Source organism: Rhineura floridana, chromosome 3 (assembly GCF_030035675.1).
Source record: "Rhineura floridana isolate rRhiFlo1 chromosome 3, rRhiFlo1.hap2, whole genome shotgun sequence".
Taxonomy (NCBI): Eukaryota; Metazoa; Chordata; class Lepidosauria; order Squamata; family Rhineuridae; genus Rhineura; species Rhineura floridana.
In genome coordinates, this window is record NC_084482.1 from 229,546,749 (window position 1) to 229,573,099 (window position 26,351).

Here is a 26,351-nt window from a genome sequence, read left to right on the forward strand (position 1 = left end):
AATGGAAAGGGCGGAAGGCGGAGGGGCAGGTAAGCTGCCCTAAAGACGTCCCAGTCTAGGGGCAGAAGGAAGTCAGTCAGAGCATCACAGGTAAAAGGTAAACAAAGCCTATCCATCTGGAGGACCCTAGCCCTATCTTCCCTCTGGAACTTAAACAAAAGAACAAAACAGGAGTTGTTCTTGCCCCACTTCCAACAGTTTTGGGGAATTGTTTTGCTGCTACATATTAATGTGCACTTATATTTTTAATAAAGCTATTTCTTATTAACCTGGTGTGTTCATTGAGCGGGAAGGTGGTTCTGAATCCAGCACCTTGACCATTTGACCACAGCGCTACCAAGGAGTTAAGCAGAGTATATTTTGGCTTTACCAGAGGTTTCTGGACAAGGAGTGTAAGTTTGGCTCTTGTCTCACTGATCCTTGGTTTACCTATTTCTGGGCTCTGAGTTCCACTAGCTCAGAGCTGAACCAGTGAAGGGGTGGTGGCAGCTTATCTTCTACCTTGCAGGGTTGGTGTTGGTTTGCACAGCCTTGGCAAGGGGAATTTCTTGTTTAGGTTCCAGATCAATTGCCCTAAGGGTGGGAATTGGGCCTGAAGCATAAAATCGTGGCTCTTGGGGGCCTGATGTCATGACAGGTACAACTCAGAAGAAACCATGTCAAGGCTGTGAATTTGCCGCTAGATTGAGGTGGGTCAGGGGTAGCCCACAGTCAGAGGGGTGTTAGCTGTTGTCATAAAATAGCTGGATATTTATACAGCAATTAACAAATTACCCACTGTGAGCAGATAGAGTCAGCGGAGAGGGAGGGAGGTCTGTCCCTGGAAACTGGGCTCATCCTCAGTGTCTGGGGAGATGGCTGTGGATTCCTGGGAAGAGGCACCAGAGATCATATTACAAACATATGTTGGATAATGGAACTGACCAAAGAATTTCAGAAGGAAATCGCCCTGTGCTTTATAGATTACAGCAAAGCCTTTGACTGTGTACATCATGAAAAACTATGGAATGCTTTAAAAGAAATGGGTGTGCCACCACATCTGATTGTCCTGATGCGCAACCTATACTCTGGACAAGAGGCTACTGTAAGGACAGAATATGGAGGAAATGATTGGTTCCCAGTAGGAAAGGGTGTGAGACAGGGGTGTATCTTATCACCCTATTTATTTAATCTATACGCAGAACATATCATACGGAAAGCAGGATTGGACCAAGAAAAAGGAGGTATGAAAATTGGAGGAAGGAACATTAATAATTTAAGATATGCAGACGATATCATACCCTTAGCAGAAACCAGTAATGATTTGAAATGAATGCTGATGAAAGCTAAAAAGGAAAGCACAAAAGCAGGTCTACAGCTGAACCTCAAGAAGACTAAAGTAATGACAAGAGAAGATTTATGTAACTTTACAGTTGACAATGAGGACATTGAACTTGTCAAGGATTATCAATACCTTGGCACAGTCATTAACCAAACTGGAGACAATAGTCAAGAAATCAGAAGAAGGCTAGGACTGGGGAGGGCAACTGTGAGAGAACTAGAAAAGGTCCTCAGATGCAAGGATGTATCACTGAACACTAAAGTCAGGATCGTTCAGACCATGGTATTCCCGATCTCTATGTGTGGATTTGAAAGTTGGACAGTGAAAAAAGCTGGTAAGAGAAAAATCAACTCATTTGAAATGTGGTGTTGGAGGATAGCCTTGCGGATACCATGGACCACGAAAAAGACAAATAATTGGGTGTTAGAACAAATTAAACCAGAACTGTCACTAGAAGCTAAAATGATGAAACTGAGGTTCTCATACTTTGGACACATCATGAGAAGACCTGGTTCACTAAGAAAGACAATAATGATGGAAAAAACAGCAGGGAGTACAAAAAGAGGAAGGCCAAACAGGAGATGGATTGATTCCATCAAGGAAGCCACAGACCTGAACTTACAAGATCTGAACAGGGTGGTTCATGACAGATGCTCTTGGAGGTCGCCGATTCATAGGGTCACCATAAGTCATAGTCGACTTGGAAGCACATAACAACAACAAGAAGTAGCCAAAAAGGGAAAGAAAAAGATTTTGAGTCTGATAAAGAGGGTGGTAGTAAGACCAACCCCTTCCAAGCTGCCACCCCCAGCAGCCAACCTGGGATTGAAACAGATTTGGAAGGAAAGTATCCAAGAGGTTTATAAAGGCAAAGTGCCTTTAGTATATCTGGCTAGTTATCATTTGGATTACGAGGAAGAACATGGGGCTAAGGCTGTGGGAACATGAGTTGCTTTAAAAACAGCAAGAATGATTTTTCTGCCTGCGTATTGAAGAGACTCTGCCCTCGGCTGGCACAGCTTCCTTCCCCACTGCTGCCTTCGGACCTTTTAGGACGTCCCACAACAAAGCAGCCAATCACTGTCTCTGCCTGAGCCTGCAGCAAAGCTTTTCCATTGGCCACACCTGGAACAGAAAGGGGTTGATCTACCAATCAGTTGTGAAATCTCCCTGAAGCTGAATTTAAAAAGAAATTAAGCATCATATGCCCCCATTTTGAGAAAAGAGAGGTAGACGCACTGGAACTGGCACAACAGTAAGTGTGTCTCTACCCAAATTTGCAACAAAGAAAAGTAGAATGTTTATTTTGTCCAGAAGGAAGGGGCTTCCAGGATGGTGCTTGTTGAGAGTAAGTAAAGGTTCACGAAGAGCCCTTCCGGATTACTGAGACATCCTCTGGAGGTGGGAGGTGAGTCTGATTCTGTTCATTTGGGGCTGGTGTTCACTCGGGCGATCGTGTGAGTATTTGGGTATGTGACACGTCTTTGCTGTTACGTCCAATGTAGTTGTGGTTGCTGTTATGGCCAATTTATTTATTGCATTTGTATACTGCCCCATAGCCAAAGCTCTCTGGGCAATTTACAACAATTAAAAACAAATATACAAATTTTAAAACACTTGCTAAAATGCCTGGGTGAAGAGGAAAGTCTAAAAGATGTCTAACAGAATAAGAAGTCGAGACTCTCAACAGACAGAGATGTGAAATGTAGCTAACTGGAAGAGTGTCTGCTTTGTATGCAGAAGGTTCAATGCGGTTGCCGTCCCAGCATTGTCAGGTAGGGTTAGAAAGGTTTTCTGTCTGAAGCCCTGGTGAGTTTATTCCAGTCAAGGTTGGCAACACTGAATGAAGCATAGAGTGTTCAAGGATCGGAATATTTGCAGGGAGACCAACCTTACTACCAACTACCGACCTTAATGTACGCCTGCGAAACATGGACCATCTATAAATGCCACTCCCACCTTCTTGAAAGATTCCACCAATGCTGCCTCCGGAAAATTCTGCAAATTGCTTGGGAAGACAGACGGACTAATGCTAGCATTTTGATTGATTGATTTTGATTGATTTTAATATTTCTACCCCGCCTTCCGGCCAAAAGGCCCTCAAGGCGGCTTACAAAAAATATAAAAAAACACAAATAAAACATCAATAATACATCAATAAAACAATACACAATAAAAGCAATCCAATTTGTAATACAATTCAAAGTTAACACAAACTACCTCCCCCCTCACTTTGGCAAAATAGGTGTTAAAGACACTGGGCTACTTTGCAAGGCTAGCCACACTCTCTCAGTCATAGTCCTCTTATCCCCATAGTTCTGGGTGTGGCTCGGCCTGCAGAAGCCAGGCCTCCCGCATAGGATGGTGGCGGGATGGCAGTTCTGGCCCTGGAGCCGCCGGTTCACGTTGCGAGGGTCCTGAAGGTGGAGCCCAATGGGGGGAGGGAGGGAGAGCGAGAAGCCGCTGGAGGCCTTTCCTCGCCGCGGCCTTCCTGCGTCTTGGGCCACAGCAGCATCCCCGGACAAGAAGCGAGTAGCCCCTGAGAGGAGACAGACACCGGAATAGCTGTCTTGAACTGGAGCGTGGGGTCTTTTCTGCAGCAAGATGTAGAGCATCCCGACGGAGTTGTGGATGCCGAAAATGGAGCCGTTGCACCAGGTTTCTTTCATCGCAGCGACCACCAAACCCATCCTTTGTCGAAGTGGGGCCGGCCGGACAGGGGGCGCAGCTCAGAGAGGTGCACCTCGGCTCCTGAGCTCTTGCCTCACTGCTGCCGCCACCGCCACCTCACAAGATGGATGGAACAGGTGATGTAGAAACTGGCAAGTGTCTGCATTCTGGCCATTCACCTCCAGGCTTTTGGAAGAAGCAAAGACCACCAGTGTTGATCCTTCAACCTCAACTTTGCTGGACCGGCCATGTTGTTTGAATGCCTGATCACCGTCTTCCAAAGCAGCTACTTTACCCCCAACTTCAGGACAGAAAACAAAATATTGGTGAACAGCAAAAGAGGTTTAAAGATGTTCTTAAAGCAAATCTTAAAAAATGTAACATGAGCATGGCATCCTGGGAAGCTTTGGCCCATGAAGGCGGCTATTATCAAAGGTGCTGTGGACTTCGAAGAAGCATGAATACAGGGCAAAAGGGACAAACAATCTACGCAGAAGGCATGTCAAACAAATCCTCATTGTAACCATCTTCCATCCGAAAACCTATGTCCTCCCTGTGGGATGCTGTGTGGATCCAGAATTGGCCTCCACAGCAGGGAGTGGGAGGAGGGCCTGGATACCACCGTTGCCATCACGCTTTCGACCAGAACCCTCGAGGGTGAAGCCTTGTTGAAGTACTGTTGTGTATTAATGGATGCTGTTAGAACATTGCATTCATAGGTCAAAGAGGCCTTTCCAGAGCCCCTCACAGAACCTGGTCATCCCACTCTCCCTGGGGAATGTGGCAAGGTCCATATCTAGAGACACTGACAGCCCATTCTGCCATCAGGGTCCAAACAACTGGACACATGTCACAGTGCAAGAATGTTGGAGCTGAGCTGAACCCAGAGGCCTGCCTTCTGAACCTCTACCAACTGATTCTGTACCTGATGCAAGTGAGACAAAGTTTTCCCATGATCCGGGACCTAGAAGAGCGGCAGCTGGTCCTGCGTCCCAACAGCCTAATTACTAGCACCTGGGGTGCTGATTGGCAGACAGATAGGAGACAGTAGCTACAGGCCGGAATAAAGCCTTAAGAAAAGTCCTCTTGTGAGCCTTAGTGCTGACAGGCAGCTGTGACTTTGACCATGAAACAATTTCCCTGTTGACCTTGCATCTTCCATACTCATTGTGGCACCTGGATTCCCAGGCACCTTAGGCACTGAAAGGAAGAGGTGTGCTAGGTTGTGCATCAGGATAATCAGATGGTGCGGCCCCCCCATGTCTTTTAAAGCAGTCCATAATTTTTCATGATCTACACGAGTGTTTCCCAACCTGGGGGCCGCGGCCCCCAAGGGGTCGCAAACCAGTAAAAAGGGGGCCGCGAACAAGAGTGCAGACTGCAGAGGAAATGCCGGGCTGCTTCAGCTGCTTCTCCCCCACCTCCGCCGATTTAGTCCCTGTGGGGGCTGCAGCCGGTGCACACGCACCCTATTAACCCAACGTGCTGCAAACTTGGGCAGCGACACAAATTCTCTTGTTCTGCAGTGACGAGAGAGGCCCCGCCCCCTCTGCCCTTTCTCCAAACGGAGGCACTGCCAGTCTGGGCAAGTGCTGTCAGGCGAGTGTTTGCAGAGCCTCGGTAGGTGAAGGGGCCCTGTTGCAGTCCAGTGAGAGGCACAGAGAGGCAACGGGTGACGATCTTTCCCACAAATGAGAAGGAAATGGGGGGGGAGCGGGCCATTGTTTTGAAATGGAATGAAAGGGAATGAAAAGGCGCTTTGTTTTGGGGGGGTCCCGTTTGCACCTCCCTTTTACCTTGTCCTTTTTGGCTAAAAAGAGACACCCCCCTCAGTTAAGGGAGCAGATCCTCCCCCCTCGCTCCTCACCCCACACTGCCTGGGACTCTTCAGGGGGGTAGGTCCCACTTCTCTCTCCTCTTCTGCCCCATGCACTCTTTCCTCAATCCCTCCTCCCTCTGCCCAAGGGAACCCCAGAGGCAGAACTCCTTCCCACGCCCCCTCTCCTGGCACCTCCCCACACCCCCTGCCTGACCTGTGAGGGCTCCAGCCCGCGGCACGGTGAGGACGGCCCAGAGGCACCCCCAGAGGCAAAGGGCTCCTCTTGTGCCCATCATCGCGGAAGCTCTTCCCGGGCTGGGGGAGGGCTGGATGGAAATGGGGAAGGAGTGATGAGTCTCCGGAGTGAGTCAAAGAAAGGGATTTCGCCTGCACCCTCCGCCTGCCTGCCCGCCCCCAAAGTGGCTGTGGGGCGGTGGTGCCCAGGGTGGCCTTGGCGGAGGGGAGGCGAGCCTCGGCACCTCAGCCAATGAGGAAGCGCCCTGGTGATGACCAGCCTGTTGCCGGGTGAAACTCCCCGGGCAGGCGCCTCCCTGGGAGATAGAAAGAAATCCAGAGGATGGGGAAGTTATGGGGGGAGATTATAGGGGGAACTCTGGTTCTGCCCTCTCGTTCAAGGGGGGTTCCTCCAGGGAACGGGCTTCAGACTGAAAGCAGGAAGACTGGACGGGGAGTTGTTTCTTTGGACTGGTGGGCTGGGGGCTGGTTCTACCCTCTGAGCAAAGCGCTCACCCGAATCGTCCTTACTCTTTTGGATTTCTGCATGCGTGAATAAAACATTATTGGTTAAAGCCAGAGGCCACCAAAATATAAATACAGCAAAAAAAATTATTTAACGTATCGAGCAAACAAATACATATTTCAAAAAAGAAACAGAAAAATGAAACTTCATCCCCCCCCCCAAAAGCCACGCATTGCCCTTCTAGAGTAAACCACGCAGGTCTTACCAACAGGGCAGAGCAAAAGCACCCCCCACCCCCCCATCCGAAGTGGCTCCTGGAGTGGAGGCTGGGAGGGGATCTCTGGGGGGGGGCTCCGATAAGGGGCCGCTTAGCAAATGGGTCACAGCCTCCGATTAGCCCACCCTTCAGTCAGGTTGTCTGGCAGGCTCGCAGTGACGTATTTATGAACGCGGAATAAATAATAAGGAATGCATCAGAATAAGCTAAGTGGGAAATTGCTCACCTCGCAAATGTAGGAAGAGCAGAGAGCGCAAATAAAACTCAGTTTTGCCCTTTTCTTGACAAGTGCCTGAAAGGGACGTTTTCTGGTCTCCCCTGCCTGGCGACCGATGACGCCGCCTCGGATCGGAGCCCCATTGGTCCCTGCCCAATCCCCAGGGTGGAGGGGCGGGGCTTGGGCAGAGTTTCTCCCGGGACTGAGCGGAGAAAGTCCCACTGCGGAGTCGGCTGCGAGATGATGGGGGGCTCCTGCGGATTGGACTTGGGGGTCCTCCTTGGGGCGGCAGTGCTGGCGGTGCTGGTCTCCCCTCCGGAGGTGCTGGGCGTGGAGGAGCCGCCAGGTGAGCAGAGATCCCAGGTGGGGGGGAGTAAGAGGAAAGTCCTTCCAGAGACCCCCCATCAGTGGGGCAGCAGCAAAGGGGCTCCTGCTGGGGCTGGAGGAGGAGGGGGGCAGCTCATTTATTGCAATTATTTATATCTCGCCATTCAGGCTATAAATCCTTCCAAGGCGGCTTACCAGTAAGCCCCAATATTGCCCCCTTAAAAAGCCCCCAGGACCCCCCCAGGACAGGAGAGCTGAGGGCAGAGCGATCCTCCCTTCGCGGCCAAAGGGTCCCACAAAGAGATGCGCCGTAACAAATTAGCAACTCCATAAAATGAATCTCTGTAATCTCCCAACGTCTTCCTTCTCAGTAATCTCCCCACTTCAAGGGACCTGAACCTGACTCCCTTCATCAAGCTCTCCCTGACCCATAGCGGAGGGGGAGTCCTACGGTACCCCTCCCCTGCAATCGTTTTCTACAAAAAACAACTAAGTTTATTACCAAAAAACACCTGCCCCAGTGAAACTTTAGACGGCTCCGGCCCTATTTCCCCACCCCGGAATCCCACCCCTAATCACCTAAGCCCCCCCCCCACATTCACTTGGGGTCATAGGAGTCAAGCCGTCTGCTTGCCTAGCTCAGGACTGCCTACCCATGGTCTACGGTAGAGAAGGGTCCTCCTTCCCAGAGATGCCTCTGAACCAAGGACCCTCTGCATGCAGACCAGGTGCTCCAGTCTCTGAGCGAGGGCCCACCCAACCCACTTGTCCCTCCCCCTCCGGGCTGCCCCACATCTTCCTCCAGACTTCCACAGTTGCCCCACAGGCCTTATTCACTATCATCAACTGCAGGCTTAAAGCTCCCCCCTTTACTCAGAAGCTGCCCTGGAAGAGAGAGGGTCACCTTTATTCCTCTTTCAGTCCTGAAAGGGACTTCAAAGGTCATCCAGTCCAACCCACAGATACTGCAGAGAATCCACTGCTCCAGCGTCCCAGGGGGAGGGGGAATCCAGCCTCCGCTTCAAAAGCTGTAAAGGAAGGAAACCCACCCCTTTCTGAGGCAGTCTTTGTTCCCCCCAGGCATGGAGCCAGCCTAAAGGTTTAAGGGGGTACACAAAAAAGTAATGTCCAGAATTATTTTCTGAAATAAATTTCATTATTTATTTTTTGGAAAAATATTTAGGGCACCCAGAAACATTTTAGGGGGTCAGGGGTCCCCTACCCCACTTATGTGCCTGGTCCACCCCCATCAAATGGTTCATCTTGACCTATCTCTGAGGAAGCCTTGAAGTTCCCCAGAACTCTCCTGTGGGTTGGGAGAAAAGCAAAAAGGGTGGGGGGAAGCCAGGCCAGATGCTGTTGCCCCTCCAAATCTCCTGGGGGGGCATCTGAGCAGAATGACCTTTGCTGGAACTGGAGTGTGTCCTGCCTGGGAAATTTGGGGTTGGGGGTTCCAAACCAAACTCACCTGCTACCTCTTACTCTGGACTACCTTGACGCAAGGCACACTATCTCAGCGACAGCATCCCCCCTCCTATATTGATATATGTTTATGTTAATACCCCCCACTTTCCTCCCAAGAGCTGAAGGGGGTGTACGTGGTCTGCCCCTCCCCCAGACTGTCATCACAACAACCCTGTGGGGTAGGTTAGGCTGAGAGGCATTGCAGGCCCTCAAGACCACTTAGTATGGGAGATTTGAACCTGGCACTCTCAGGTCGCTATTCAGCTCTCTAACCACTGTGCTACACTATCTCTCCATGGGGGTAATGGAGTGCAGGTTGATTTTCTTAATTTGTTGAAAACTAACATGTAAAATAAAACCTGGGTTAGAAAGAGCTTTCCTGTACTGGAAATTTCCTTTTTCCTCTCACATGCCCAAAGTCACAGAACAAGACCTAAGAAGCCTAGAGACAAACGTATCAGAAGTTATACCAAAGCCAGATCAAGACCCTGGCTTGCCTATCAGCCAATGTCGCTTCTGACCCAAGATGCAAAAATTTGGACTTCCATTATAGCAAAAGTGCTTAATAACATAATACCAACTTATATTAAAGCAGACCAAACAGGATTCAGAAAAAACAGGAAATTACAGCACAATGTCATAAAACTAGTCGATTGCATAGAATTAAGTCAAAAGCAGAATTTACAAGCCATATTTATGTTTTTAGATGCAGAGAAAGCATTTGATAGGGTGGAATGGTCATTTCTGGTTAGAACTCTTCAAGAAAAGAACTTGGGAGGAACTTTCAAATCTTGGATAGATTTATTATATCAAAAACCCACTGCAAAAGTATTTGTTAACAATCAAGTATCAACACCTATCTTGCAGGAGCGCGATATTCACCAAGGATGTCCACTCTCACCATTATTGTTCGCTATTTTTTGGAACCTTTAGCAATTTTAATAAGAAATAATCAGGAAATAACAAAATTCTAAAATGGCGGTGAGGAATTTAATATAGTGTTATATGCAGATGATATAGCATTAGCTTTAACACAACCAGAACCAGCCATTGAAAATACTTTTAATCGGTTACAGGTATACAGTATTCCAAAAGCTGCTAAGGCCTTCTTAACAGGAAAACTGGTCCTTGGAGGCTTGACTTCTTTGACACTGATTATATTGATTGATTGACAGACTTGGCTTATAACAAAACTAAGCTCTGCTTCTACAAACTGTGAGGAAAAAGGAGAGAGAAAGAGGCGGGGAAACCTAGTTGCTTTCACTTCTCATAATATCCAACAGGAGTTTCATAAAAAGATACCCCTTGAGGCTTCTCTCTGTGTTACACCCAAACCATTCCCCTTAAAGAGACCACAAACAATTTCAGCATCCTCTGGCCCAATGAACTTCATGCAAGCTCATCCTCTTCTTCAAGTTCTAATGGATATAATAGTTGCATTGGCATTCTCAGAATCGCTCGAGATGGAAGTCAAACTGCACATGCACAGACTCTATTGTCACGTCCTTGGAACGTTTCTTCAATTCTACCAATCTTCCACCTGTATTTGCGCATTTTATCCTCATGAATCAAAACTATGCCATTTACTGTGAGTTCAGCTTTCATTGCGATGAACTGATCATACGTCCAATAGATATTCTTGTCGCCATCTTTTCCTAAACGGATTCATCAGTGTCTGTCGGTATTTCCACCTTTTACTGAGTTCATCTCCAGTAGTTGTATGAGTCACTGAAATAGGATAGCAGGTTATGAATCTCAAATATGAACTCATCTGCCTCGGTCTTCCATGTCAGACCTAAAACCTTTAATGATGAAAGTCCTAAAGTTTGTTCTTCCAGCTGTAAGTTGGGTTCATTCTCCTTGTTCTGCCAAAATGTCTGAAGTTCCTTAGAACTGGTCTTCCACTTCCGGAGGTCCATTCCAGGTGTTGAAAGCAATTCTCTGGACTTCATGGCAATGAGTCACCAACATACAGGCATTAATCAAGCATCTGGCAGATGTTTGGATGTTCCTTCTGATATTGTTTTAAATGATGTCTTATGGTAGCAGCAAGCAAAAAGCAATAAACCAAATAACACTTGAGTCATTCTCAGAATCTTTAGTTCTGGTTCTTGATCAAAGTTTAGTGGTTCTTCCATCTACAAAAATCTTACTGCATCCTGATTTTCACTTGCTATTAAGATCTGAAGAAAAGCCTTTGCAATCTCTGCATTGAGAGCTACCTTGTACTGGTGGAACCTGATTAGACACCAAACAAATCTGGATTCAGATTGGGTCCAGTTAGTAAACAGTCATTAAGTGATGGACACCCCCTTTCATGGGACGAGGCATCAAACACTACTCTGTTTTGTGGTAGCCTCATCCTCCCGGATGACTGCACAAAGAGGAAGACAGTTGACCACCTTGCCTGTCTCAAGTGCAGACCTATGGGTGACTTCTTCAGCTATGGCCTTCTGAAGGTGCTCTTCAATGACATTGTTGTGCCTCTTAAAGAGCAGAAGATCAGTTCTGAACTTCCTAGCTAACTGTTTGAATCTTCTCTGAACTACAAGGTTGTTGTTTGGTAAGTCAGGTTGATCTGACTTCCAAGGCAGGTGATCTTCATATCTCCCTTCCTTGTATTTTATGGAAGTTTCAAACCCTTGGAGCTTCTCTTTGTCACACTTCATCTTCCCCTTCAGCTCTTCCATTATGCTAATCGATTCTAGTTCCCAGAAGGCTCTCAGCTGTTTGGAGATGAGGGATTCCTCCTCCGTTATGACTTTCAGTACTCCGGCCTCTGTGATACTGGTGCCTACGCGGGGTGTAGTGGGATCCTGAACAGCCCATCCAAATACAGTCTCAAGTGACACCAGTTCATTTCCTAGACGTTCCACTCGGCCTGTCACTGCCTGTCAATGATAATCTCCTCCAATCTGTACTTCTAACTCTGGCCCTTGGATTTCCTTGGGAGAGGTTGCATCTGCCACCTGGAGGCCTCTTGTTTCTGATTCTTGGCACAGGCCATCTCCTGGGACCCTGACCATGGCGCTCATACTTGTGGCATTTCCAGGGCCTCCAGTTTAATCTTTTCTCCCCCAGACGCCTTGCATGAATGAATGAATGGAATGGGACTGCCTTCAAGTCAATTCCGACTTATGGCTACCCTATGAATAGGGTGTTCATGATAAGCAGTATTCAGAGGGGGTTTACAATTGCCTCCCTCTCAGGCTAGTCCTCCCCAGCTGGCTAGGGCCTGCTCAGCTTGCCACAGCTGCACAAGCCAGCCCCTTCCTTGCCCGTAACTGCCAGCTGGGGGGCAACTGGGCTCCTTGGGACTATGCCGCTTGCCCACGGCTGCACAGGTGGCAGGGCACTTAACCCCTGAGCCACTCCTTGTGGGGCTCATCTTTAGCTGGCCCTTGACACCCAGGAGACACGAGCAGGATTTGAACTCAGAGTCTGGACTCCCAGCCAGGCTCTCCTCCCCACTGTGCTATACCACCTTAACTCTCCGTCTTTTGGCACTCACTGGTGTCTTTATGGCAAAGGAGTGGATAGTTAGGGTCCCTTCTCCCACCAGCAGGAGCTTTAGTGCCCTGGAGATGTCTTCTCATAGAAATGTGCTTTCAGCTTGCAGTAATACTGTGTTCTGTGGCTTTAAGTCCACTGGAGATGGAGCGACTGATGGCATAACAGTGTCGTCAGGAGTGGTCTTGTTGGTGGGTTCTCCTTTGCTTCTTGAGAACAAATGGACTTGTGATGGCCTTTTCCACAACCAGAGCAAACAATTCCCTTTGCTTTTCAGAATTTGGCCTGTCTTACCCCCAGACATATGAAGCATCGGCCTTGTTTCTTCAGCTTCTCCTTTCCTCCTCCAAGTGTCAGAGCTGAACAGTCATCTGCCCTGTGGTCAGAAGCATTGCAGAATATGCAGCTGCTTCTGGAGTTGTGCTCAGTGCTACAGCGGATGGCACAGAGACCAATCCTTTCTTCTGCTCTTGACTTCTGGCTATACTTGAGGGAGGTATCGCTCTCACATGGTTTAACTGCAGTCTTAGTCAGGACTGAGGTAAGCTCTCGGCTCTCAGTTTCCCTTTAGAGGAACGTCAGGAGTGCTGGTATCTTCCATTCATCACTATTATTATCCCTACTGCGGCTGAACTCCAGCGCTGTATCTTCAGGAATCATTTCCTATGGACTTTCACAGATGCATCTTAATTTCCCTCTGATAGCTGCATGCCAGCAATTGCACTGGTTGCTGCCCCACCTAGGAAGGATTTGAGGCAATTAAACTTGTCCTCCTTTGCCAGCCTGGTGTTCTGGTGAATGGAGGTTCCATACTGGCTCCAAAATCCCCACCAGCAGCTAATGTCCCCATAAAATCTTTCAGTCATCCGTTTGGGGAGCTTGACCCTCAGCGGCCATGGATCTGCCCTTGCTGGGGAAGAGGGACTTCTTGCATCTTCAGTGTTAATCGCTCGCATTGGATGAGCTTTCCCAGCTATGATGCGGTCTTTGTAGCCCTGTGCTGTTTCCACTTCTTTCTCTAATCCATCTAGATCAGTTATTTTATTTATTTATTTATGCATTTATTTATTATTTGATTTATATCCCACCATTCCTCCCGGGTGGCAAACAAAAGCACTAAAAATGTATCCCAGTTTCCATGTCTTGGGATGGACCAAATGGCAGCAAAACATCATATTTAAAACTCTGCTTTTACCTTCGTTTTCTGTCTGCACAGTCCACAGAGGGGGCTCAAAGCCAGCTGCAAACATGGTGCTTTTCATTCACACTGAAGGGAAAGGATCAAATGCACAGCTTCCTAATGACCATGCAGGCTTGCAGGACGGGAGAAAGCAGCCAATCAGGGAATGACAGGAGCAAAGAGAGGAGGAGGGAATGGGCGTGGAGAGGGGAAGCATCTGAGTAAAGCACTTACAAACCACTGGAGATACAGAACTGAGTCGTTTTTACCTTCCCTTGTTCAATTAAAAGAACATTGACCTACTATGGACTTAAAGGGGTACACTGAGATCTAGCTGCTGATTGCCTTCAAGGCGTCGTGTGATCCATGCAAATTAAAAGGGGCAATGAGTAGCACCAGACCCGCACTACAGCTCTGTGTGAACCAGCTCTTGGTAAAGCTCATTTAGAATCTCTCCTTTGCTGGAAGCTGATTTAAGCTTTCCTCAAGCAGAGCCACATCTGCATCAGTTTTCTGTCGTCCAGATTCTGTCTTTTGTAACAGTTTTATTGTCAATGTTCTAGTTATAGCCCTCTTGCACAGTAGTGTAGTGGCAAATCCAGACGTGTGGGGTCCCTTCATGATAGCCATGCCACACCTCCTCCCACTTACTCGCTTGCTCCTTGTCATCACTTCCGTGCTCCTCAGTCCTTCCTGCGCATGCATTCTGCCAAACAACAGATGTCCCTACGAGTCAATCAGTATGAAAGGGGAGTGTGTTCCCTACTGAGAAGAGTCATCTCAGTGGTTGAAACACCACCTTCCACTCTGATCGGCTCCAATCAGCAGGAAAGACAAGGAAGCATGCTAGAAGACTCTTCTGAGTGACTAACTCACTGCCCTTTCCTGCCAGTTGGCTCGCAGGGCGCTGCAGACATAGGGACTCTGCTCCCAAAAAAGTAAAGGGTCTAAGACCCCTCGAGACTCCAGACCACTGCACCCCTGCTCTTGCGCCTTTGCCTTTCCAGAGCCTCAGCAATGTCCCCTTGTTCTTTCCGACCTTACTGCACAGTCTGTCTTCTCTTTGAATCTTTCCCTCCCAAGTTTTGGCACCAAAAATATTGCAACAGCTAAAGTCTCCCTAACAGGAATAATGGTTCTTGGTGGCTTGACTTCTTTAACACTGATTATATTTATTAATTGACAGGCTTGGCTTACAGCAAAACTAAGCTCTGCTTCTACAAACTGTGAGGTAAAGGGAAAAAGAGAGAAAAAGGCAGGAAAACCTAGTTGCTTTCACTTCGCATACTATTCAATGGGAGTGACGTAAAAAGATTTCCCTTTAGCCTTCTCTCTGTGTCACACCCAAACCATTCCCCTTAAAGAGACCACAAACCGTTTCAACATACGGTGAAGCTTCTGGATATAAATACAACTAAATCCAAGTGCTGTGGAATTAATATATTTAAGAGGAAAATAGAAGAACAGCCAAGAGGTACTGGTTTACAATGGGAAAACAAACCAATCAGACATTTAGGTATTTGGCTACATCCTAACCTTGAAACAATTCAGGAGGCAACTCTCAAAGCCTGACTACGGAGACTGAAGAGGATCTTTAAAAATGGGAAACATGGCAACTGTTGTGTTTGGGAAAACCAGAGCTTGGAAGATGACTTTTAAAAGGAATAAATTACAATTACTGTTACATGGCCCCCAAAAGGAATACATTACCATTACAATTAACAATTGCTCTGAAAGGAATTGATTACTTTATCGTTACTCAAAGATAATCACTACATTTACAGTTAAATTACTATATAAAAAACTAGAATGCCTCTAAGGTGCTGGTCTTGGCTGCTGCACACCTAAGTAGCCGAAAACAACATGAAAAATAAACACAGGTAGCAGAATAATTCTTTTTATCTATAAGATAGCAATGGTGCTCTCTCTGCTGGTAAGGGAGGTGGGGAGGGACGGAGGCAAAGGCCACTGCTCAGCTCTCTGTGCCTCAAACCAAGTGCAAGCCCCCCCCACTCTCATCCAGCAAGCATCATCTCTCTCACACTCAACCACCTCCTGGACCCTGCCCTGCCACCATCTAAAGGACACCCATCCAAACAGACATTTTCCCCTGAGATGCAAAAAAGTTACAACACTGCAAATGCAGCAAAGTAGCCAGGGAGGGAGGCAGAGACCAGTTCATGGGCTAAGTGCAAACACAGTGTTCACACATGCACACGCACTCAGTCATCTTCATCTCTCAGCTCCACAGTTCTTTACCTCCATTCCACTGCTGCCTCCTTCTCCTTCTCCATCCACATCCTTTCCTCCAGCTCCTTTCTCCCTCCACGCCATCCTTCTCCACCACCGTCCATTTCTTAAACAATTGTTTTCTCCACTCCACCTGTCTTGCTCCTCACCTCCTCCCTTGTTGCATCATGAACACCCACAGAGCATGAGGGAAAAGCGATGGTGTGCAAAAGCCCAATTTCAGGAACATTGTTTTCATCCATGAATCACAGGAGGAGAAGACTTCCCCTGCTCCCCCCCCAGTAATGCCCCAAAGTAATGCTGGAAACATTGCAATTACTCCTCAAAAGTAATAAAATTACTCCTATTACAATCAAAAGAATACTGAAATTTATTTGGTCACATAAGCCAAGTAAGACAGTGAATGAGAATGTGTATCAAAAAACTAGTAATGGAAGACTGGGAATACCTAATATAACTAGGTATTATCAAGCAGTTAAATTGCCTTTGATGTCAGAATGGTTTGAAGATAGAGATAATTATGCAGCCACAAGAGTGGCCATATCCTATAGCCAGCGTGGACTTTTCACATTCCGCAATGTGAAAATGAAAATACCCCCGTGCCATTCTTATGCTTCCCATAAGCTCATTTCAAAACAAAACCTTACAAGACTTATAGTCCTGAACTCAGAAACGCTTGCTAAGCAACCCTCTCAATTTTCATGGCGATACACAAAACAGTCAGAGAGAATAGACAGTTCAAAGTCTAAAAAGAGAGAGTGAAACCTGAGAGCCCTTTTGGACTTTTTTCTCTCAGAGTTCTCATAATCTATTAGTGAATACATTATTAAAAGCTGAGCAAGAACTGTAGGGTAAAAAACTATAGCAAATATTATGGTTTAAGCCAAAAATAAGGATCAGCAAATAACATTTCCTCACATCTACAAACACAATATTTAAAAGAATCGCTCATCACCAGTGCTGGATTTAGACATAAGCTGAACAAGCAACAGCTTAGGGCCTCACAATCTGCAGGGGCCTCAAAGAAATTCAGAATTTTTGTGGGGGGCTTTTAAAATTTTATGTGTACTGAATATATATATATATCTGGTGTAATTTTTTAACAAAGGGCCTCCAAGCTTTATATAGCTTAGGGCCTCACCAAGTCTAAATCCGGCACTGCTCATCACCTATGGGGAAAAATGCTTTAATGAAGCAACTGGTTTAAACAAGGATCTATCACTTTCTATGTAAACGTGGTTGCAATTTTGAATAACGAGAGACCTCCATTTTTTCAGTTTTTACAAGTAAGACACAGAGGAGATCAACACAAGCTACAGAGTTCCACGTTCATCTACTATCTTTGAAATTTTCTTACTTTAGTCAGAGAAAAGGACAGCTGTTGGTAAAATATTTCAGATTCTTTCCTTACTGAAAATACAACAGTTACACCCAACATACCAAAGGAAATGGAGTTCATATTTAGAGAAATTTCATTTGCCCATATCAGAAGAAGAGCAGAGTTGGCTATTTAGGAACATCCCAATTGCATTATCAAGTCCGAATCTGAAAGGAAAGTTCTTTAAAGCAATTGACCAATAGTGCTTAACACCACCCAGGCTAAGCAAAAGGTTTTATCCAAAGTTGTACTGTTGGAGATGTAGAAGAGTTTGTACATGTTTTCTGGAGCTGTGCCAAAGTAAAACCCTTCTGGAAAACAAATTCATAAAGGAAATGAGAGGGAAAACAATGTCAAGAAATCTCTGAGCGATTCTCCGCGGGGGAGTTACAAAAGTGGAGGCCCCATTTCTAGCAACTTTGGTCCCAGGGGCGAAAATACGTATCGCTCCAAAAGGGGAAAACTGGAAATCCCCAGCCTGAGAAAAATCAAAGTTTTTTAAAAAATCATTCCATTTTTTCCATACTTCCCCCCTCAAGGTTTCCGCAACATGAGTTTTTCCTAGCTCCAGTCGTTTCAGAGCAATCCTCCTTCTTCTAGAATGTTTTGTACTTTTGTTCCCTTTACATTTCTCCTTTTTTGCTTTGTTGGGGAGCACTTAGTGTAGGCAAAGGTAAAAACCGGAATTTAATAATTTTGTTTTAAGAAAGGAAAGAAAGGAAGCGCTGCTCTGCCTCCTCCCCCCCCCCCAGTCCTTCTTCCCTCTTGCTGGAAAAGAGACTTTTCTAGAGGGGGGAGCGGAAGGATCCCTCCCGAGGGACCTGCCCCTCCGGCCGGCCCTCGCCTCGCCCCTCCGGCCCTTCCTCCGCCTCGCCAAGAGAACAGCCGCCTCTGCCCCCGCCTGACCCCCTCCCCATCTCTCCCCCCCAGAGCATTTCCTCTTCCAGGGGAAGAACGAGTGCCGCTTCTCCGCCTCCTCCGCCAACGGGACGCTGCAGCGCATCCGCTACCTGCAGAGGCACTTCTGGGACCGGCAGGAGCAGCTCTACTTCGACAGCGACCGAGGGAGGTTCGTGGCCGTGGCTGAGCTGAGCGAGCCCGAATTCGAAGCCTGGAACAAGGACAAGGCCAGACTGCGCACCCTGATGGCCAACGTGGAGCGCTTCTGCCGGCACAACTACGGCATCTTCGAGGGCTTCTCCTCCCGCAGGAAGAGTAAGTGGGGGAGGCGGGGGACACCTGGCGCTTCTGCCGCCTGCGCAACTGGGGAAAGGTCGGCACGCCCTTCATGCTAGCAGGCCGCTGAGTGAGTCTAGAAGGGGGCTGGGGAGACCCAAAAGTGGGGGGCGAAGGCTGTCCCCTTCCGGAAGCTCCCCCCCCCTTGGCTCTGCCCCCTCCCTTCGCACCTGGAACCAGATGAAGAATGGGAGGGGATGTGGCCCCTGAAGTTCTCCTCCGTAAACACAGCAAAGGGAAGAGTTGGAAGGGTTTGCAGTTGGAGGAAGGCGAGGCGGGAAGGATCTCTTTTGCTCTGCACTGCAGAGCATCTCTCCCGTTGGAGTCAATTTAATGATTTCCCCACTAAAATGTAGTGTTTTCATGCAGATGACTGGTGGGGAACTTTAGTGGCTAGTGGGAAATCTGGTGGATGTCAAACGTTTTATGGTCAGCATCTGCTGTTTTTCACAAATTCTTCCATTTCATCCCCCCCCGCTATTATGTATTTCATGAAACTGTCTTGCCAAAATTCTACTTTTGGATATTGTATTTTCCATTGTTTGCTTTTCTTTTTCCGTGCATAGTTTCCAAAGTGCCACTTGACTATTATTTCCTTTCTGCTGTAAGCCACGGCTAGCTGGCTGCCTCTTTGACTGAAAGGAGACCAGAGTAAATTACCCAACGCAACACACGGAGCCAGTGACCGAGAAGAAAAATTTCTAAGTCAAGTCTCCTGATCCTCTGGTGTGCTTGTTTTTTTAAAGGTATAGAGAACAAGGAGGTTCTTGCCAGTTGACTGACTGAGAAGGAAAATGTGCAGCCCTTATTCTACCCAATCAAAGTGTGAGGCAGGCTAAGCACCACCAAAGGAGACATGATTAGGAACTATAAGCCTCAGAAATAAATGGCCTGAGCATGCGCAGAGGGCACCTGCCTCACCAATGAGGGACCTTTGTATAAACAGTACATCTTATCATCATCACAGGAAGGGCCTGCTGGATCAGGCAAAGGCCCACCTAGTCCAGCATCCTGTTCTCAGAGTAGCCAACCCCCACACACACACCCCACCTAGGAATGCAAAATCTCCATACTTCTCTCAGATCTAAAAGCCACACACACACATTTCTACCTGCAGTTCCAAACTTAAATACAACACACCAATGACTGCTAGGACTTAAAAATTCTGTCATCCTCCTTGTTAAGCAATTCCTCACAAGGGTGTCAAATGTGTTATCAAACATGGTGTCCAGTGGGTCAAGGTCAGATTCTGGTGGATTTGGGGCGTGGGTCTGGTGAGAAAAACAATTCTCGTTGCCAACACTGATCTCCCCTCTTCCATAGAGCTCAAGCAGCCTCTATAGGTGTTGGGGGGTATTATTCATTTTATTTATTATTTTATTTATACCCCCCTCCCTTTCAGCAGGAGCCCAGGGGGGCAATCAGAAACACTAAAAACACTTTAAAACATCATAAAAAGACCTTAAAATGCATTAAGACAAAACAATGTTAAAAACATTTTAAAAACCCTTTAAAAATATGTTTTTTTTAAAAAAAAACAGGGTTAAAGACATATTCAAAGCCATATTAAAAGCAATTCTGACACAGACGCAGCCTGTCAGCATGAGTGTGTCTGGTGGGTGTGGCTGGGCCTCTGGGCCTCAGCCTGGTCCAAGGCAGCACCTGGGAAGATGCAGAGAGGGGGGTGAGCTGGAAGGAGACCCCTTACTAACCCAGGCAATAGGGAGCTGGAATATTGTGTGTGTGCAACAGTCTTTGACCTCCACCCACCTGTGCAAATGATTCTTTTCATAATAGGGTTTTATTAAAGAACAACTCTTTACACTTTACATATACCAACCTTTCCATTTAAAACATTACAACATAATTCACCTTACGTCGTAGTAGCCCTATACATTATATGTTTCATGTTTTAACAACCCCCTTCAAAATATAAACTACCCTCCTCCCTCCCACCCTCAATCCCCCTGAGAAGGGCAGAACTAATTCCATGATTCACCATTCCATGAAAAGGAAGAGTTCTTAGCTTAACCATATAAGTTTTGCTGCGACCGACAAATGTCCTTGTAAATCATGTTCTGAGACGTATGTAATAAAGTTCCACCATATAGCATTGAAGTTGTCTGTCTTTTCCAATCCTCGAGAGAGGTGAAGTGAACAAGCAATGTTCCCTAGTAAGGCAATCTTCCATACATTGTTTATCCATGCCAATACGCTCAAGTCTTTTAATTCTTTCCATCTTTGAACCACCGTCTCATGTGCCGCCAGAAGCAGTGAAGATATCAATTCTTAAATTTAATATTCACATTCTGATCTTCAAATATGGATAATAGAAATAACTCAGCAGAACATACAATCTTTTCCCCTGTAATTTTGAGAATTCTCTGTGGACCTCCCCCCAAAATATCTGAATTCAGGGGCAGGCCCACAAATTGTAAATTAATCTTTTCCCAATCACATATCACTTTGCCTGATTGGTTTGTTAAATAATATATTTTTATTTAAACTTTGTTTCTTTTTAATGCATTTGATAATAGTTTAGAATGTTTATTCCCTGCCTCATAATACCGTTGTCGAACATACAGTGAAGAAGTGGCCATTTTATTAGTTTCCAAGTCTTCAAGTACTTTACGTTGGATCTCTAATATATGCAAGATCCTTCTAGAACCCCTTTGTTTATAACAGTGTTCCAGACTCAAGATATCTTTTAATAACTGAGACCTAATAGGATCTGCCATTTGTCTTCTCCTTTGCTTCTTCTGCTATGCATACTCCTCTGATTTTGCTTTCGTAGGATCCCAAACTGTGGTAAGTGCTATCTCTGGAGTTATGTTAACTTCAAAATGTTCCTTTAATGCTGTTATACTTTGAACTGAGTCTTGAGAAACCATTAAATTTGGATTTAACCTCCAGATTGGATGAGCGGGAGTGAATTCCAAACGTCAAAGTACCACTACAACCACTGAATGGTCTGACACTGTCCTTGGCATTATGTCTGCTGACCAGAAATGTGAGAGCAGGGGGCAGATATTAATACATGATTCAGCTGGGAAAGAGATTTATACCTTGAAGAAAAATATGAATCATCTCTGATCCCCGGGTTGGCCTGTCTTCAGGCATCAGAGAAATTAAATCGTGTTAATAGTTGTAATAATTGATTTCTCTCTCTTACAAGCCCTCTCTGCCCCCTTGTGGATAGATGTATATTTGCATCGCAGACCATGTTCAAATCTCCCCCTATCATAACACTGGTTTCTTTTGCAAATTTGGTTAATTTTTTAAGAATCTTACATAAAAAAGGGAATGGACATGTATTTGGAGCATACAGTGATGCCACTGTGAATAACCTTCCCTCCAACAATCCTCTAGCAAAAATACATCTTCCATCGCGGTGGAAGAGGAGGGGGAAGCAAGAGGACCCCCTAGAGGCTGAATTATCACTACAGCATGACAACAATTTAATATGTCTATTATAGAGAGGGGAAAATATTTCAAGACAGCACTTTGGCATTGGCTCTTACAGCAATGTACAAGTAAACAACAGACAATACAATATAGTAATCATACAAGTGGCCACAGGAGACAGTTAAAAACAACAGCAAACAGAAAGGCTTAAGCCCCTCCCTCAGCAGTCTTCTGCTTGAAACTGAAGCCTCCTCCACATGGCTGAAGTGTGTGTGTGTGTGTGTGTGTGTAGATATTATAAAAATTCCACAAAAGCTATACACAAGTGAGCATCACATATTATCTGACTCTTAGTCTGGCCACTTAATTCCTTCTCCCCCCCCAAAAAAAATCTTACAGAGAACAAACAGGTTGGTTATGGTGTTAGGAGGGAAGGATTCACTGAGTGTCTACTGGGGATGATGGATGGAAGATGCTCTCAATATTCCTCCCTCCCTCCCTCCCTCCCTTGAAGTCTGCAGGTCTACCCCTCTGTCAGTCTCTGAAGCCCCCTCACAAATATTCTCTCTCCCCCTCCAACAGTCCAGCCCAAGGTGAAGATCACACCCACAGAGGATGACTCCTCATCGCACAACACTTTGCTGATTTGCACCGTGGCCGGCTTTTTCCCTCCAAAGATCGAGATCAAGTGGTTCAGGAACGGGAAGGAGGAGACCAGAGTGTGGACCACAGACGTCACCCGGAACGGGGACTGGACATTCCAGATCCAGGTGATGCTGGAGGCGCAGCCAGAACGCGGAGACGTCTATGCCTGTCAGGTGGACCACACCAGCTTCGAGGGCCCTGTCACCGTGCAGTGGGGTAGGACAGCCCTGATCCATCTTCGTTATCTCCTGGAGTGGAGGCAGACTCTTTTGGAAAGGGGCATTCCGGGGCCAAGGCCTCCATGGGGGTTAAGGATGCTCCCCTTGTGGTCTGATCCCAGGCCTGCCTTTCCTCAGTCAAGGCTTTCTTTCCTTTGTTTCTCCAGAGCCACAGTCGGACTCCGCCAAGAGCAAGATGTGGACGGGGATAGTGGGGATCGTGCTGGGGCTGGTCTTTGTGGCAACCGGACTCACCCTCTACCTGAAGAACAAGAAAGGTGATGAGGGAGGTGGGGGTCTGATGGGGGGTCCTGAATCTGGGGGGAACTGGGCTTGGCTCTAGACTCCCCTCCTGTCCTTGCTCCTTCTCCACTCCTAGGAGGTCCCTCTTGGTGTCTAAGACGTGGGCAGAGTTTAGCCTAAACAGAGTCAGAATCACATGCTGCATCTCTTGACACTCGTTCAGTCCTTTTATACTTGGGAATAACAGAACGCTCCTTCCGGTTCTGGATGCCTTTCTCTCTCAGGGTCCTTGTGCTGAACTCTTCATGTCCATTTTCCTTCCCACTTGACCAAAAATCTCACTGCAGCAGCTGACCAATGCTCCCTCCGTGCAGAGCGAAGGGCCGTTGTGTTACCCATGGCTGGTCCAAAGGGTGCAGGTGAAGGGAAATGGGAGGGATCCGTGTGATTGTGGGCATTGGGTGGGGGTGGGGAGGTGAGAGGGCAAGATGTCCCCCGCACTAGTTTTTGTCATTTGGGGAGACATGGTTCTATCCTGCACACCCTCCACATCACGGATGGTCTCCATTTCTTCCTCTTTCACACTCTGTAACAGGACGGAAGTGGGAGAGCTTTATTTTGTACAAAACAGTTGTCCCTTGAGGGTGTTGTTTTGATCTGGGGTGGGGAGGGTGTTCTCAGGGGCGGGGGCTATTCCATCCTGACTGAGTCTTTCTCTCCTCCCCCCCCAGGGCGATCCATCCCTCAGCCTGCAGGTAACTTTTCTCTCGGCTCTTCCCCCCTCACCCTCCCTCCCTTTCCTCAGGTCCTGGGGGGCTTTGCTTTTTCACCCACAGACTCCTGGGGGGGCTTCAATTGAAAAACCAATCCCCCACACACATACTCCAGTTTTGGCTCCTGGAAGTGGGTCTGCAGGAGAGTTTCCCACCCCGGAGGGTATCGGGCAGAGCTCCTTCGCAGGGGCCAGTGCAGAGTCCAGGGCGGGTATTCGGCCCTCAGGGGAAGGCGGGTGTCCTGCCCCCTTTGTGGTCCATCTGGAGAAGGACCTTCTTCTGCCCCTGTCACTCCCCTTCTCTGCTGGGCAGCCAGTCAAGCCCCCCATTCCACCTCCCTTGCCACCTCAGTGCCTCACCGGACACTCCCCACATCTTGCCTCAGGTGGATTAGGGACCCCCACACACACACAGTCACATGGCCAGTGGGGAGGGATGATGAGAGTTGTAGTCCAGGAAGAGGAGGAGGGCACCAGGTTGGCTATCCCTGAATTAAGCTGTTTTGGTTTTTTGTCTTGTGCAGTACTGATTTTCTTTTAAACTCCCTAGTTTTTCTTCTGTGATTTGGACAGACTTTTCCTGGGAAAGCGTCAGATCCATATTTTACAGTAAATAAGCAAACTACTCTTTTGTTGCTCCAGGAGTTGTTTTGGGAAAAGGGAAATATGGCAAGGATCTTGACCCCCTCCCTGCCCCCCTCACGCACACTCAGCCTCTTGACATTCTCTTTTGGCCCCACATCTGAGGGTTGCCCCGAAGTCCGGCAGGGATGGTCCTCCCTCCTCCTCACCCCACAATTGATTAGTATCTCTGTCTCTCTTTCTCTCTCTCCTTGGCCTCCAGCGCTCATCAGTTAGACTTCGCTGCTCCGTGGGGATCCCCCGATGTGGAGGAGCACCTTTCTGCCCCCCCCTCGGCGAGTGTCTGCCTGTCCTTGCTCTGAAGATGCAGACTTTTGGAGGTGACAGAGGGGCTGGAGAAGACCCTTCGCAGAGACAAAGCCACTCCCTCCAGAGCCCCACATGTCTTCCGCCTTTCATGTCTCCTTTAGGGGGGGAGAAGGGAAAGGGGGGTCCTATTTGGTGTTTTCTTCCAGCTCTGTAAGCCTGGCTGATCTTTCTGGCACATGTCTTCTAGATCTAGAGTCTCGTGCACTCCCTGCTGGGGGTGGGGCCTGAACTGTCCCTTAAAACAACAAAGGATCTACTCGATCCCATAAGGACTTTTGGTCTTTAAAGCAGGGAAGGGGAATTTCAGGGCTGGGGGAGAGGTCAAATGCGGCCCTCCAGACCTCTCTGTCTGGCCCTTGAAGCTCTCCTTTAGCCACCGTCCCCCGTCCCCAGGCCACACCCCTCACTAGCCTCGCTTTGCCCCCTCCCTGAGAACTTCTGCCTGGCTGGAGCCCCCTCCCCCCCCCATAATGGCTACTCTTTCTTTGGAGGAGGGAGGGGGAGGGGCAAACCATCCTCCTATTGAAAGGTTAAATTTGCATTCTGTGCTCCACCCACTTTTGCCTCTGGCCACGCCCACCTCTAGCATCTGGCCCCTGGAAGGTTACCCAGAAGGGAAGCGGCCCTTGAGTTGCAAAAAGTTCACTTTCAAGGGCTGCAAAAGTCTTGGCTGCTCTTGCGGACTGATACGGCTGCCACCAACTCTCCAGGTTACAAGGAAATTACCTCACGATCAGCCTAGTTCGATGTTGCCTTTACTATAATGTCTGCACTGACCGGCAGCATCTGAGGAGGGCCAGGGGACACTTGTGGGTCAGCCCTCTTTCTGCCTGGCCGCCTCCCTCCCCTTCGGATCCGGAGTCAATGTCTGGCCACCCACTCCTGGACAAATGCTGCAAGTCTGAAGCTCCCACTTTCTAGATGATTGTGGGGGAAGGACTCTGCATTCCTCCCCCAGACCCCGAGGATGAGCCCAATTTCCAGAGACAGACCTCCTCCTTCCCCCTCTGCTGACAGCTGCTAATTTGTTAATTGCTCTGTAAATATCCAGCTATTTTATGGCAACCACTAACCACCCTCTGCCCCTGACCCACTTCAATCTAGCAGCAGATTTCACAGCCTTGACATGATTTCTTCTGAGTTGTACCAATAAAAATATTTTGAACCTCCCTCAGTCTTTAAACTGTTTTCTTCCCTAAAAGTCAGGGCTCAAAGGAGTGCCACTTTTATCAGTAGTGGGGACTAAATCTGCCCATTTCGATACAACTTCTCTATCTGTATAAATGTTACTTTCTGTCATACCTATAGTGTCTTCCCAGCTTTGATTGGTTACTTATGTCAAACAATTTCATGCCACCCTTCATTCAAAATGCCAAGGCAGTACAACATGCCATTAAAAGTCAATCAATACGGCACGGATCATAGCAGTTGGACAGTCTCTCCATGGGCTGCTCAATGCATCAGTGCCCAGCAAAGGCCTGAGAGTGAACAAACATCTTTCCAGGAGGCATTAAAAACTCAGCCTTACTTTGATTGTGTGGTTGGATGTTTCCACCAAGTAGGTGCCACAACAGAAAAGGCCCTGCCCCCATTTGTCCCCATTGGGAGATCTGCTTATATGGGCAAAAGGACCCCTTTGTGCAACCACGTCCCAACTTGTTGAGGACTTTCTGGGCCAGCAAGAGAACTTGGCCCGCGGGGCTGGTAGCCAATTCGCAGCCTGTGGGTGTGGATCTCGGAGTTGTGGTGTGACATGTCTGCAGCTGGT

General features: G+C 47.5%; 1 protein-coding gene and 1 long non-coding RNA gene across 2 annotated transcripts; one reads left to right on the forward strand and one right to left on the reverse strand.

Annotated features, from left to right (window-relative positions):
• Positions 1–1,527: 1,527 nt before the first annotated feature.
• Positions 1,528–7,062, reverse strand: LOC133382457 (uncharacterized). Its single transcript, XR_009761972.1, has 3 exons — positions 7,014–7,062; positions 6,025–6,136; positions 1,528–4,292 (listed from the first exon to the last, which is right to left on the reverse strand). It is a non-coding gene; the product is annotated as an uncharacterized LOC133382457 (long non-coding RNA).
• Positions 7,063–7,202: 140 nt separating this feature from the next.
• On the forward strand, positions 7,203–25,752 carry LOC133381885 (H-2 class II histocompatibility antigen, E-S beta chain-like). The gene is made up of 6 exons (XM_061621449.1): positions 7,203–7,350; positions 18,044–18,328; positions 22,337–22,615; positions 22,785–22,895; positions 23,592–23,615; positions 24,477–25,752. Exons 1-6 carry the CDS (start codon positions 7,245–7,247, stop codon positions 24,488–24,490), a joined length of 819 nt encoding a protein of 272 aa, XP_061477433.1. The 5' UTR covers positions 7,203–7,244; the 3' UTR covers positions 24,491–25,752.
• Positions 25,753–26,351: the final 599 nt, after the last annotated feature.